Source organism: Hyla sarda, chromosome 9 (genome assembly GCF_029499605.1).
Source record: "Hyla sarda isolate aHylSar1 chromosome 9, aHylSar1.hap1, whole genome shotgun sequence".
In the NCBI taxonomy this organism is placed as follows: Eukaryota; Metazoa; Chordata; class Amphibia; order Anura; family Hylidae; genus Hyla; species Hyla sarda.
Window position 1 is genome coordinate 84,314,719 of NC_079197.1, and position 15,955 is coordinate 84,330,673.

The window sequence follows — 15,955 nt, forward strand, 5'->3', positions numbered from 1 at the left end:
AATAATCTGGGAGTAATGGTGGAAGTGGATGAGGAAAAGGCCAATCTACTAAAGGTCTTCCTGTCATCTGACATTGGAATTTTCTGCAGTAGAAGTGAGTGGGGATAAGGTAAATTTTCCAGCAAATCTCACCTGTTTAACCTAACAAAAAGTGTTCTAGATCTATACCATGACCACGTAAAGCAAACCCCCTGACTCTTCACAGAGCACCATCACTGACCCCCCCTACTGTACAACAAGCTGTTAGAGGACAGTCTCAGTACAGCTGAGAACTACTCAGTATTAAAAACCATAGCAGACAATAAATTCCTGACAACGTAATGCACATTGCAAAAGACAAGAGGCTGCAGCAGAGTCCTCCACATAACCACAGCAGACGCCTGATGGATGTCGTCCTCCTTTATTCTCTATATATGAGCTGTTCACAGCTCAACCACAAAAGCTGTGTAAGGAAAAAGAGTGATGGTGGAGGGCTGAACATCAATAAGGCTGGGTGCACACTTAAAGGAGTACTCCAGAATAGGAAAATTGTACTCCATACTGCCAGCAGTAAAAAAAATAAAGAGGTACATACCTTCCTTCGCTCCTCCGGTAACCCGGTCCGGTCCTCTTCCTGGCAGCCGGTGGTTGGCGAGTTAAACTGTGCTCAGCCAATCACTGGCCACAGCGAAGTCCTGGCTCGGCCGGCGATAGGCTGAGTGGCAGTGTGACCTGCTGCCGGGGCCGAAAACGTCACACTGCTGCTCAGCCTATCGCCGGCCGAGTCGGGACTTCGCTGCAGCCTGTGATTGGCTGAGCGCAGTATAACTCGCCGACCACCGGCAACCAGGAAGAGGATTGCGGCGGAGACCGGAGCAGATTACCGGAGGAGCGAAGGAAGGTATGCACCTCTTTATTTTTTTACTGCTGGCAGTATGGAGTACAATTTTCCTATTCTGGAGTACTCCTTTAAAGGGGTTCTCCAGTGCTTACACATCTTATCCTCTATCCAAAGGATAGGCGATAAGATGCCTAATCGTGGCACCCAGTTTGTAATCAGTCCCCGGAGCGTGGACTGTCACGCCCCCTCCCGTCGGCTTGCATTGAGGGGCGGAGCGTGACGTCACAGGGGGGCGGAGGCGTGACGTCACACACCGCTGGCCCTGTAGTCGCCCGTAATCAGACCCGGAGCAAACACGCTCCGGGGACTGATTACAAACGGGGTGCCGGGTGAAAGATCGCGGGTGTCCCCAGCTGTGGGACTCCCACAATCAGGCATCTTATCTCCTATGCTTTGGATAGATGTGTAAGCACCAGAGAACCCCTTTAACATGTTCGGTAGTATTTTCAGCTAAATCCACAATTCGAAAATACCATGCACGTTTTTTTAACAGCACACAAAGCTGAATGAGGATAATGACGTATAATGCAGGCACATTTCTGCACCTATATTCCAACCACAAATCCTTGCCTGACTTTGGGTCTGAAAACAGTACGATAAGAGCCTGTGACATTAAGTTTTCATGATCACAGCCACAGTTAGACTGGGATTTACTGTGACACTGGCCTTAGTCTGCAGGTCTAAAGTAGGGCTACACGATATATCGCAATCAAATCTCGATTTTTGCGAATTGCGATTTTGCCCTTTCAAAAAATGTGCAATTATTAGGAGAGACAGTGAGACGCATGCTGGAGGGGCTGGAACGCACCGCATGGAAGCAGACAAAGCAGATGAAACACGGGAGCCAAGCCGGTCAGCGTGATCCAGACCCTCCAGCCTGCGTCTCACGGTCTCTCCTCCCAGCAGTGCTCAGCGCTGGGAGAAGGGGACATAACTATTCCACAACTGGCTGCCATATGTATTAAGCGCATCCATGCGGCAGGTCTAATGAAGCGAGCTCAGAAGCAGAGCTCGCTTCATACTGGCTAATGCCGGACAGCAACCCGTAAAAATGCATTAAATGTGAAAAAGCCCCAACCCCTAATAAAAGTTGAAATCACCCTTTTTTCCCCAGTTTTTAAATAAAACAAAAAAACATATTTGGTAACGCCGCGTGCATAAATGTCCGAACTATTAAAATGTAATGTTAATAAATTTACATGGTCAATGTCTTAAATATTTAAAAAACACAAAGTCCAGAATTGCTAATTAATGGTACTTATTCTGATTGGGTGACTGTTACTAGTGGGGTACCACAGGGGTCAGTCTTGGGTCCTGTTCTATTTAATATATTTATTAATGACCTTGTAGAGGGGTTGAATAGTAAAGTAGCAATCTTTGCAGATGATACTAAACTCTGTAAAGCGGTAAACACTATAGAGGACAGTGCACTGTTACAAATGGATCTGGATAGGTTAGAAGTTTGGGCTGAGAAGTGGCAGATGAGGTTCAACACTGATAAATGTAAGGTAATGCACATAAGGAGGAAAAATCTGGGCTGGGATTATGTATAAATGGGAGAACACTTGGGATGACTGACATGGGAAAAGGACTTGGGATTCTTAGTTAATAGTAAATTTAGCTGTAGAGACCAGTGTCGGGCAGCTGCTGCCATATTGACAAGGAAATAATTCTACCACTGTACAAATCACTAGTCAGACCACACATAGAATACTGTGTACAGAACTGGGCACCAGTGTACAAAAAAGATATATAGTGGAGCTGTAGAGGGTTCAAAGACGGGCAACCAGGGTAATATGGGGAATGGGAGGACTACAGTACACAGAAAGATTATCAGAATTGGGGTTATTTAGTTTAGAAAAAAAGAAGGCTTAGGGGAGACCTAATAACTATGTATAATTATATCAGGGGACCTTACAGAGATATCTCCCATGATCTATTCATACCCAGGACTATCTATAACATATTTAAGAAAACACAAAGTCCAGAATTGCTAATTTTTGGCCACTTCATATAGCAGAAAAAAAATAAGTGATCAAAAAGTCCCATCAAAACAAAAATGGAGGCAATCAAAAATACAAATCACAGCGCAAATAAAAGCCCTGTATATGGAAAAAATAGGAGAGATTTAGGGGTCAGAAGAGGACATTTTAAATGAGTACTCCAGTGAAGTAAAACTTATCCCCAATCCAAAGGATAGGGGATAAGTTATAGATTGTGGGGAGTCCGACCACTGGGACTCTTCACAATCTCCTGCACAGCACCCCAGCAGTGCACAGGAAGGGGGCGTGTCGATCCCTAAAGCATCGGCTGACATGTATCCCACAGAACTACATGGAGGGGGCATGTCGACTGCCACTTCCAGTGGGACCGTATTCTAAAACTTATCCCCTATCCTTTGGATTGGGGGATAAGTTTTACTGCACTGGAGTAGTCAAATCCCCCCCAATATTTGTTGGCTATATGAAATGAGGGGTTTGAACATGAAATAGGAGGGATTGCACCATTTGTTATTGTATTACAATTGCATATCGAAATCACAATATTTACCTCCATAATCGCAATCACATATTTTTCCCAAATTGTGCAGCCCTAGTCTGAAGATAAAAGCAAGGCATGCCATACACAACAGCTGGAGAACCAGCCACTCTGTTAACAGTCTGCTAAGGCTGGGCTCACATATGTCCGGCATAGGATGCATCTTAACGCAACTGATGCCATAACTGATAATGTGCATCAGTTGTCATCAGTTGTATGGCATACAGCGTTGCAAGCTCCATTCCCCTTTACGGTGATCTCCGGCATGTCCAACCCTCCGGCATCAAAATTGAGATGCTGGATGATTGTGAACTGTCCAATTCAAATGAATGGGATCATTTCTATCATCAGTTTCCCTTCGATGCACGCCGTTGGGAAACTATGCCGGACGCCTGATATATGTGAACTCAGCCTTAGAACCTAATCTCCACTGGAAAAACTTCTCCAAAGCATCTATGTACAGCCTGTTATAACATCACGAGGGGAAGCAAACGTCTGACAGTCACATCACTTGCCATCACTACCCCACACACTCGCACACCTCCCACACACTCTTTTGGCCTAGTTTAGGAGCAGCATGGTGTAGGGGTAGTGTAGACAGCATAATGAGCATAGTCTTAGGCAGTGGTAGTGTTAGACTGCAGAGGGAGGGAGACTGTAGATTAGACAGATCATACTGACAGTGGAGGGAGACTAGCGGTGAACAGTGGATCATATGTAAAAACTGTTTATGGCCATGACTAGACACTCATATGGCTGCAGGTCTTAAACCGATTAAAAGTACACAGAAGCAAAGCTTCAAGTCTACCGGTCCTATATCCTCTAAACGTATTTAAAAAATCCCAAAAATTGGAGGACCAGGTAAAAATAAAAGCTTTGACACAAAGCAAATCTACTGATGTTCCTAGAAAACATCATTACCCTCTGCCCCAGAGGAGGTACATGTTAAGCAGGCATTAAGGCCTCTGCTAAGGCAAAGCCAATTGTTACCCCCATTTCTCCTAGTGAATCCTCTGTTGAGGAGTAGGAAGATCAATCTATGTATGAAGATATCTCTGAGGAAGGGGAAGATGATAGTAACATAGTTCATAAGGTTGAAAAAAGACCATCAAGTTCAACCTATAACCCCTAATAAGTCCCTACTGAGTTGAGTTGATCCAGAGGAAGGCAAAAAAAAAACCTCATACTAGAGGTAAAAATTCCTTCCCAACTCCGAATATGGAAGCCAGAATAAATCCCTGGATCAACCTTCTGTCCCTATAAATCTAGTATACATAACCAGCAATGTTATTACAGTGACCCCCCCCCCCCCCGACCTACGATGGCCCCGACATATGATCAAATCGACATACGATGGCCTCTCAGAGGCCATCGCATGTCGATGTCAGCATCGACATACGATGCTTTTTTATGTCGGGGCCATCGCATCAAGTGCTATTCGGCAGCGCAAAATGCTTAAGCTGCTGCCGGATAGCAGCTTAATGTTCCCCGTGTGGTGCGATAAGTATTACGTCCCCCACCACAATGCTCCGGGGTGCCCTCCGGGTCCAGCGCTGGTCTTCCGGTGTCTTCTCGGCCCTCTCCGATTACGTCAATACGCTGCTGCGCACGTCATCCAATAGGAATGGTGTACGCAGCGGCGTAATGAAGTCGCTACGCAGGCCCAGTAAGGCCTTGCGGAAGACAGCAGAGGACCGGAGAAGACAGCAGAGGACCGGAGAAGACAGCAGAGGACCGGAGAAGACAGCAGAGAGTCCAGCAGAGGCCCCGGGACACCATCGCGAGCGGCGGGGACACCATCGCGAGCGGCGGGGACACCATCGCGAGCGGCGGGGACACCATCGCGAGCGGCGGGGACACCATCGCGAGCGGCGGGGACAGGCGAGTACAGCTTCCTATACTTTACATTGCACGAATCCCTCAACATACGATGGATTCGACAAACGATGGCTCGTTTGGAACGAACTACCATCGTATGTTGAGGGACCACTGTATTCTCCAAAAATGCATCCAGCCCCTTTTTGAACTCTTTTAAAGAGTTCCCCATGACCACCTCCTCTGGCAGAGAGTTCCACAGTCTCACTGCTCTTACAGTAAAGAACCCCTGTCTGTGCTTGTGTAGCAACCTTCTTTCCTCTAGACGTAGAGATGCCCCCTTGTTATAGATAGTCCTGGGTATGAATAGATCATGGGAGATATCTCTGTAAGGTCCCCTGACATAATTATACATAGTTATTAGGTCTCCCCTAAGCCTTTTTTTTCTAAACTAAATAGCCCCAATTCTGATCATCTTTCTGGGTACTGTAGTCCTGCCATTCCCCATATTACCCTGGTTGCCCTTCTTTGAACCCTCTACAGCTCCACTATATTTCTTTCTTGTACACTGGTGCCCAGTTCTGTACACAGTATTCTGTGTGTGGTTTGACTAGTGATATGTACAGTGGTAGAATTATTTCCTTGTCAATATGGCAGCAGCTGCCCGACACTGGTCTCTACAGCTAAATTTACTATTAACTAAGACTCCCAAGTCCTTTTCCCATGTCAGTCGTCCCAAGTGTTCTCCCATTTATAGATAATCCCAGCCCAGATTTTTCCTCCTTATGTGCATTACCTTACATTTGTCAGTGTTGAACCTCATCCGCCACTTCTCAGCCCAAACTTCTAACCTATCCAGATCCGTTTGTAACAGTGCACTGTCCTCTATAGTGTTTACCGCTTTACAGAGTTTAGGATCATCTGCAAAGATTGCTACTTTACTATTCAACCCCTCTACAAGGTCATTAATAAATATATTAAATAGAACAGGACCCAAGACTGACCCCTGTGGTACCCCACTAGTAACAGTCATCCAATCAGAATAAGTACCATTAATAACCACCCTCTGTTTCCTATCACTGAGCCAGTTACTTACCCACTTACACACATTCTCCCCCAGCCCAATCCTTCTCATTTTATGCACCAACTGTTTATGTGGCACTGTATCAAATGCTTTGGAAAAATCCAGATATACAACATCCAGAGATTGCCCCTGGTCCAGTCTGGAGCTCACCTCCTCATAAAAGCTGATCAGGTTAGTTTGACAGGACCGATCCCTCATAAACCCATGCTGATATGGAGTCATACATTTATTTTTATCAAGATACTCCAAAATAGCATCTTTAGGAAAACCCTCAAACAGTTTACATACAATGGAGGTTAAACTAACAGGTCTATAATTCCCTGGGTCATCTTTTGACCCCTTTTTAAATCTTGGCACCACATTAGCCATGAGCCAGTCCTGGGGAAAAGTCCCTGTTACTATAGAGTCCCTGAATATTAAAAATAGGGGTCTGTCTATTACATTACTTAATTCCTTTAGAACACGGGGGGTGAATGCCATCTGGACCTAGATTTTTTGTAGGCGGCACTGTACTTCTTCCTGGGTTAGACAGGGGACCTGTACTGGGGAGTTTACCTTATCTCGTATTTCACCTGCCATTTCATTTTCCTCGGTGAACACAGTGGAGAAGAATTTGTTTAATATATTTGCTTTTTCCTGATCCCCGTTTATAATTTCTTCCTCATCATTTCCTCATCAAGGGCCTGCACTTTCATTTTTTTACCTTTTTGCTATTTATATAGTTAATGAACATTTTGGGGTTAGTTTTACTCTCTCTGTCTCTATTTTTGCATTTTTTTATCTGCTTTTTACATATTTTCAATTTTTCTCTATAGCTTTTTAATGCTTCCTCCTCACTGCAGTCCTTTTTTAGTAGTTTAAATGCTTTATTTTTGTCATTTATTGCCCCCTTAACATTTTTATTGATCCATATTGGTTTTCTTTTATTCCTGACCCTTTTATTCCCATAAGGTACATAAATCTTACAGTGAGAGTTTAACATATTTTTAAAAGTCTCCCATTTTGTGTCAGTATTGTTCTTTTTAAGGACATTATCCCATTTTATATTGTTAGGGGTTTCTCTGAGTTGACCAAACTCATTATTTTTGTGGCCCCTTGAGAGATTCCCTCGATACTATGGATGATCCAGATTCTGTCATCCTAGATAACAAATGAATCCCATACTTTGACCCCGGACACATTAGACATCCAAGGTCTGGGGAGTGGATTCCTCTTCCAAAGGTATCCAAATATGTCAGCATGTGGATTAGAAAGTCACTAGACAGAGCAGCTAGAAATAAGCTCAAATCTGAGTGTCCGAGACAGACACTGCCTCAAAAGCTAGCCAATACTTCAGAACTAGATCCCATTCTAATAAAATTTCTGGCTAAATCTTGGAAAAACCCCAAGAAAGGCGTTGATAGCTCCTTTAGGTCTGTACAGGACGGGTTCCTTGACCTTTTAGGGCCATTAATGAAAATACTGGATTTGACAGAAAAAGCCTCACTATCAGGTGAACCGATAGACCTCACTGTATTGAGAGGTTGGGCACAGAGGGCTTTATGCCTATTCGTGAACGCTAACGCTTCCCTATGTACAGAGCATTTGAGATCCATACTAATCCCCAATTAGTACACCTAATGCTTCTGAACAGAGTACTTCATTGGATGGTCATTTGTTCGGACACTCCTTCATAAAGGAGATAAACAAGTATGTGGGGCTTAGGGCTGGGCAGTATATCGGTTCATACCGAATACCGACATTTTTGTGCTGCACGATATGATTTTTAACCCATACCGCAATACCGGTTGGGCCCCTCCCCCTCGGGAAAGAATGAATGAGCCCAGCGCTGCGCTGTCCCCACATCGGGGAACTAATCACAAGTCACCCGCGAGCGCTGTTCTGCCCCCCAATTAATTATCAGCCCAGCTCTGTCCCCATCGGGGTAAATACTGATATGTCACCAGCATGCGCTGCCCTCCTCATCCTCATGTTTGTTGTGGCCGCCGGCGCTGACACTCTATACCAGCCGACCTCCAGATGTTGCAAAACTACAACTCTCAGCATGCCCGGACATACTGGGAGTTGTAGTTTTGCAACATCTGGAGGTCAGCAGGTTGAAGACCACTGCTCTGTATTGTGTGGTATCCCTATGCCCGGGCTGCAAAAAATAAACAAAATAAACTTTAACTCACCTCCCGTTGGTCCGGTACCGGCCTCATCTGCTTCCTAGTGAAAGGAACGTCGGACAGCCGTCAGCCTATCACCGGCCGCAGCGATGTTCCACCTCGGCCGCTGATAGGCTGAGCCCACTGTCATGTAAGAAGCCGCCCAGAGCTTCTTACATGACAGTGGTCTCAGCCTATCAGCGACCGAGGCGGAACATCGCTGCGGCCGGTGATAGGCTGACGGCTGTCCGACGTTCGCGTCCCTAGCGTAAGGCCGACATAGGAACATGCGTGAGTTTATTTTGTTTACCTTGTGTCTGCGCCGGCGGCGGAAACAAACAGCACGAGGAGGGCAGTGGGTGACATGTGAGTATTTACCCCGATGGGGGCAGCGCTGGGCTGATAATTTTTATTGGGGTGGGCAGAATAGCGCAGCGCTGGGCTGATAATTAATTTGGGGGGGAGGAAATATTGTTATATACCGTGGAACCGCCGAAAGTTACAAAAATACCGTGAAACGCAGATTTGGTCATACCACCCAGCCCTAGTGGGGCTCTTCTCCACTCAAGAAAAGGCCCAAACATCATTAAAAAGAGTTTTTAGAGGTCGTGTTTTTTGGAAGGGCTGGAAAAAGAAGGGGCCATTTTTCCAGTCATCAGTCCCGTGAAGGACAATCCTGCAGAGGTCCCTCCCTACCTCCCCCACGACCAGACGGATCCTTTCCCACAAGACGATGGCCCTGGAGGGCAAGAAGATTTCGAGGAACTTTATAGTCAAGACCTCCTACGGGTAAGTGCAATTCTATCTTCTTCCCTCATACCATTGGGAGGAAGGATAGCACATTTTTTCCACGTCTATGATAACGTCAGACTTGTGGATCCTGAATACAGTGTTATGTTACCAAATAGAGTTGGTTTATCCACCTGTCCAGTATCAGTTTCCTCACCCAAAGATATTTTCTCTATCAGAACAAAATCTTGTACAAGAATCAAGGAACTATGTTCCAAAGGCGCAATCATTCAGGTCCCTCTAGATTCAATAGGTTTTCAGAGCAACAGATTTTTAGTGAAAAAGAAAGATGGAGGTCACAGACAAGTAATCAACTTAAAAGGGTACTCCGCTGCTCAGTGTTTGGAACAATCTGTTCCAAACACTGCAGCTCGTGACGTCATAGCCCCGCCCCCTCATGGCATCACATCCCGCCCACTCCCATAGACTTGCATTGATGGGGCGGGCTGTGATGTCATGATGGGGCGGGGCTATGATATCACAAGCTCCTGGCACCAGCTCCATCGTTCAGAACAGTTTGTTCCAAACGCTGAGCAGCGGAGTACCCCAAACCCTCAACAATTATGTACATCACCAACACTTCAAAATGGAGGGTATCCATCTTCTAAGAGACCTCTTACTACAAGATGATTGGCTGGTCAAGATAGACCTAAAGGACGACTAACGCACGATGCCTATGTACCCCATGTCTCAACCTTACCTCCAATTTATTTGGAAGGATCAAAGAATTGCAGTTTACTAGTCTGCCTTCGGACTATCCTCGACCCCGTGGTGTTTCACAAAAATACTGAAACCTGTAATAGCTATACTGAGGGCTCGAGGGGTGAGATTAATAATATACTTAGACAATATACTTATCATGGCCAATACTTTAGATCTCATGCATCTCCATATGCAATGGACAATAACCGTACTATCCAATTTGGGTACTTTTGCAAAAAAATCTATTTTGACCCCTTCCAAAGAAGTAGAGTTTTTAGGGTTCATAATCCATACCCACTCTGCTACCCTGAGTCTGCCATCCAAAAAGTTGAAAAACAATCTGCAGGGAAATACGTTCTATTCTGAACAAACATCTGGTATCACTCCGTTCCATTGCATAAATAATAGGTTAACTATCTGCTTCCATTCAGACAATATTCCCTGCACCTCTACATTACAGGGCCCGACATTTGAGAGAAGGATTAGGATACTCAGACCAAGTTCCCTTTCTCCAGATCCCAAAAAGGAACTTCTTTGGTGGCTCCAACATATCCAATCGTGGAATGGAAAGCAATTTTCAGTTCAATCCCAGACCTGATCATAGAATCGGATGCCAGTCTTTTCTTTGTTAACATATGTTAACCCTTTGTTTGCTGCTTAAATTTCAGTAAAGAATTAGCATAATGTTCATCTCCTGTCCTTCATATAATCTATATTTTCCATCACCAAGGCTTGAAAAATCTCCAATTGTCTAATGCAATGTTTCCCAAGTAGCATACCTCCAACTGGGATAGTTTGGCAACAGCTAAAGGCAAACTGATCTAATGTGCATGTGTGTATGACAGCAGTGTGCCTCCAGCTGTTGCCTCCCAGCATGCCAGGACAGCACACAGTGAAGGCATACTGGTTGAGAAACACTGATCTAATGTGCATGTGTGTATGACAGCAGTGTGCCTCCAGCTGTTGCCTCCCAGCATGCCAGGACAGCACACAGTGAAGGCATACTGGTAGAGAAACACTGATCTAATGTGCATGTGTGTATGACAGCAGTGTGCGTCCAGCCTTTGCCTCCCAGCATGCCAGGACAGCACACAGTGAAGGCATACTGGTAGAGAAACACTGATCTAATGTGCATGTGTGTATGACAGCAGTGTGCCTCCAGCTGTTGCCTCCCAGCATGCCAGGACAGCACACAGTGAAGGCATACTGGTTGAGAAACACTGATCTAATGTGCATGTGTGTATGACAGCAGTGTGCCTCCAGCTGTTGCCTCCCAGCATGCCAGGACAGCACACAGTGAAGGCATACTGGTAGAGAAACACTGATCTAATGTGCATGTGTGTATGACAGCAGTGTGCCTCCAGCCTTTGCCTCCCAGCATGCCAGGACAGCACACAGTGAAGGCATACTGGTAGAGAAACACTGATCTAATGTGCATATGTGTATGACAGCAGTGTGCCTCCAGCTGTTGCCTCCCAGCATGCCAGGACAGCACACAGTGAAGGCATACTGGTAGAGAAACACTGATCTAATGTGCATGCGTGTATGACAGCAGTGTGCCTCCAGCTGTTGCCTCCCAGCATGCCAGGACAGCACACAGTGAAGGCATACTGGTAGAGAAACACTGATCTAATGTGCATGTGTGTATGACAGCAGTGTGCCTCCAGCCTTTGCCTCCCAGCATGCCAGGACAGCACACAGTGAAGGCATACTGGTAGAGAAACACTGATCTAATGTGCATGTGTGTATGACAGCAGTGTGCCTCCAGCCTTTGCCTCCCAGCATGCCAGGACAGCACACAGTGAAGGCATACTGGTAGAGAAACACTGATCTAATGTGCATGTGTGTATGACAGCAGTGTGCCTCCAGTTGTTGCCTCCCAGCATGCCAGGACAGCACACAGTGAAGGCATACTGGTAGAGAAACACTGATCTAATGTGCATGTGTGTATGACAGCAGTGTGCCTCCAGCTGTTGCCTCCCAGCATGCCAGGACAGCACACAGTGAAGGCATACTGGTTGAGAAACACTGATCTAATGTGCATGTGTGTATGACAGCAGTGTACCTCCAGCTGTTGCCTCCCAGCATGCCAGGACAGCACACAGTGAAGGCATACTGGTAGAGAAACACTGATCTAATGTGCATATGTGTATGACAGCAGTGTGCCTCCAGCTGTTGCCTCCCAGCATGCCAGGACAGCACACAGTGAAGGCATACTGGTAGAGAAACACTGATCTAATGTGCATGCGTGTATGACAGCAGTGTGCCTCCAGCTGTTGCCTCCCAGCATGCCAGGACAGCACACAGTGAAGGCATACTGGTTGAAAAACACTGATCTAATGTGCATGTGTGTATGACAGCAGTGTGCCTCCAGCCTTTGCCTCCCAGCATGCCAGGACAGCACACAGTGAAGGCATACTGGTTGAAAAACACTGATCTAATGTGCATGTGTGTATGACAGCAGTGTGCCTCCAGCTGTTGCCTCCCAGCATGCCAGGACAGCACACAGTGAAGGCATACTGGTAGAGAAACACTGATCTAAAGTGCATGTGTGTATGACAGCAGTGTGCCTCCAGCTGTTGCCTCCCAGCATGCCAGGACAGCACACAGTGAAGGCATACTGGTAGAGAAACACTGATCTAATGTGCATGTGTGTATGACAGAAGTGTGCCTCCAGCTGTTGCCTCCCAGCATGCCAGGACAGCACACAGTGAAGGCATACTGGTTGAAAAACACTGATCTAATGTGCATGCGTGTATGACAGCAGTGTGCCTCCAGCCTTTGCCTCCCAGCATGCCAGGACAGCACACAGTGAAGGCATACTGGTTGAAAAACACTGATCTAATGTGCATGTGTGTATGACAGCAGTGTGCCTCCAGCTGTTGCCTCCCAGCATGCCAGGACAGCACACAGTGAAGGCATACTGGTAGAGAAACACTGATCTAATGTGTATGACTAGCTTTACACTTGAGGGGTTGGTTATGGTGATACCTGGGTTCAGGGTCGGTTCTTGCACATGCCCTGAAATCAGCATGGAGGGGTACACAGCCCTGCCTCCTATGGTGCTACCTTACAGGCTGGATCCCCGATGTATGACCCCCACAGGATATACAAAACTGACATCTGATGGTGATGGTCAGATGTCACATAGATGTGGCCCTAGTGCAATCTCTATACAGGTGGGCCCCCATAGTAAGACCCCCACAGGACCACCCACATTACACTGCAGGGCTCCCACACCTGAGGCTGGGAGAGGCATGCTGGCATCTGTAGTGGCGTACTAGCAGGACAGCCCCAGGTTGCAGGACACTGCAGCAGGCTATTGCTATAGGGGCAGGGCCACCTGTACATGCAGGGTATCCAGGTATCTTCCCCTCCTCGCCCCCATCGCTGGGCTTCTTACCTAGCAGAACAGGCACCGCACCCCTCCCTACCCGGCACTCACCATCGTACAGATCGAGGCGATCTTACGGACGGTCATCAGTACGTCCATCCGCCCTCCTCCACCGTCGCCATGATGAACCGGAGCTCGGCCCTTGACAGCCGCAGCAGGGTCACCGGGAAAGCGCTCCGCCCGCTGCTGTGCTACATTGAAAACGTGCCGACCGGAAACATGGAAAAGGAGGGGGGTTCCTTCTACAGACTTTTCCTACAAGGAGGCGATCACACTACGGCCATTATGAATCAGGGCTGTGGGGGACTGCTTACTAACAGATACATGAGTGACCATCGGGGCCGCTTACAGATACAGTCGGGTGTAGACCGGAGCTGCCCTGACGTAGAAGTCACATGGTATCGGCCGGTCACGTGATAATACACTTGTAACTTGTTCCGCTCTCCTAGATGAAAATAGGAGTTAAGTGGAGCTGTGCGGTGTTGTGGAGGGGAAGAACTGTTCCTATGGGGAGTGGATGATGGAGGGGTGATAGAGGGGGTCCAGCACTGTATAAGGAGGGGGTGATAGAGGGGCTCCAGTACTGTATAAGGAGGGGGTGATAGAGGGGCTCCAGCACTGTATAAGGAGGGGGTGATAGAGGGGGTCCAGCACTATATAAGGAGGGGGTGATAGAGGGGGTCCAGCACTGTATAAGGAGGGGGTGATAGAGGGGCTCCAGCACTGTATAAGGAGGTGATGATAGAGGGGCTCCAGCACTGTATAAGGAGGCGGTGATAGAGGGGCTCCAGCACTGTATAAGGAGGGGACGATAGAGGGGCTCCAGCACTGTATAAGGAGGGAATGATAGAGGGGCTCCAGCACTGTATAAGGAGGGGATGATAGAGGGGCTCCAGCACTGTATAAGGAGGGGGTGATAGAGGGGCTCCAGCACTGTATAAGGAGGGGGTGATAGAGGGGCTCCAGCACTGTATAAGGAGGGGGTGATAGAGGGGCTCCAGCACTGTATAAGGAGGGGGTGATAGAGCGGCTCCAGCACTGTATAAGGAGGGGCTGATAGAGGGGCTCCAGCACTGTATAAGGAGGGGGTGATAGAGGGGCTCCAGCACTATATAAGGAGGGGGTGATAGAGGGGCTCCAGCACTGTATAAGGAGGGGATGATAGAGGGGCTCCAGCACTGTATAAGGAGGGGATGATAGAGGGGCTCCAGCACTGTATAAGGAGGGGATGATAGAGGGGCTCCAGCACTGTATAAGGAGGGGGTGATAGAGGGGCTCCAGCACTGTATAAGGAGGGGGTGATAGAGGGGCTCCAGCACTGTATAAGGAGGGGGTGATAGAGGGGCTCCAGCACTGTATAAGGAGGGGGTGATAGAGGGGCTCCAGCACTGTATAAGGAGGGGGTGATAGAGGGGCTCCAGCACTATATAAGGAGGGGGTGATAGAGGGGCTCCAGCACTGTATAAGGAGGGGATGATAGAGGGGCTCCAGCACTGTATAAGGAGGGGATGATAGAGGGGCTCCAGCACTGTATAAGGAGGGGATGATAGAGGGGCTCCAGCACTGTATAAGGAGGGGGTGATAGAGGGGCTCCAGCACTGTATAAGGAGGGGGTGATAGAGGGGCTCCAGCACTGTATAAGGAGGGGGTGATAGAGGGGCTCCAGCACTGTATAAGGAGGGGGTGATAGAGGGGCTCCAGCACTGTATAAGGAGGGGGTGATAGAGGGGCTCCAGCACTATATAAGGAGGGGGTGATAGAGGGGCTCCAGCACTGTATAAGGAGGGGATGATAGAGGGGCTCCAGCACTGTATAAGGAGGGGATGATAGAGGGGCTCCAGCACTGTATAAGGAGGGGATGATAGAGGGGCTCCAGCACTGTATAAGGAGGGGGTGATAGAGGGGCTCCAGCACTGTATAAGGAGGGGGTGATAGAGGGGCTCCAGCACTGTATAAGGAGGGGGTGATAGAGGGGCTCCAGCACTGTATAAGGAGGGGGTGATAGAGGGGCTCCAGCACTGTATAAGGAGGGGGTGATAGAGGGGCTCCAGCACTGTATAAGGAGGGGGTGATAGAGGGGCTCCAGCACTATATAAGGAGGGGGTGATAGAGGGGCTCCAGCACTGTATAAGGAGGGGATGATAGAGGGGCTCCAGCACTGTATAAGGAGGGGATGATAGAGGGGCTCCAGCACTGTATAAGGAGGGGATGATAGAGGGGCTCCAGCACTGTATAAGGAGGGGGTGATAGAGGGGCTCCAGCACTGTATAAGGAGGGGGTGATAGAGGGGCTCCAGCACTGTATAAGGAGGGGGTGATAGAGGGGCTCCAGCACTGTATAAGGAGGGGGTGATAGAGGGGCTCCAGCACTATATAAGGAGGGGGTGATAGAGCGGCTCCAGCACTGTATAAGGAGGGGCTGATAGAGGGGCTCCAGCACTGTATAAGGAGGGGGTGATAGAGGGGCTCCAGCACTATATAAGGAGGGGGTGATAGAGGGGCTCCAGCACTGTATAAGGAGGGGATGATAGAGGGGCTCCAGCACTGTATAAGGAGGGGATGATAGAGGGGCTCCAGCACTGTATAAGGAGGGGATGATAGAGGGGC

The 15,955-nt window shown here is 47.9% G+C and overlaps 1 protein-coding gene across 1 annotated transcript in view; it reads right to left on the reverse strand.

The window, feature by feature from the left end:
* The window catches only part of LOC130290381 (ubiquitin carboxyl-terminal hydrolase 12-like), a 107,797-nt gene extending 94,105 nt beyond the window's left edge, over nt 1–13,692 (reverse strand). The window contains exon 1 of the mRNA XM_056537952.1: nt 13,401–13,692. Within this exon, the coding sequence (XP_056393927.1) occupies nt 13,401–13,448 (48 nt within the window). The 5' untranslated portion in view covers nt 13,449–13,692. The remainder of the gene's footprint in view (nt 1–13,400) is intronic.
* Between the last annotated feature and the right edge of the window lie 2,263 nt (nt 13,693–15,955).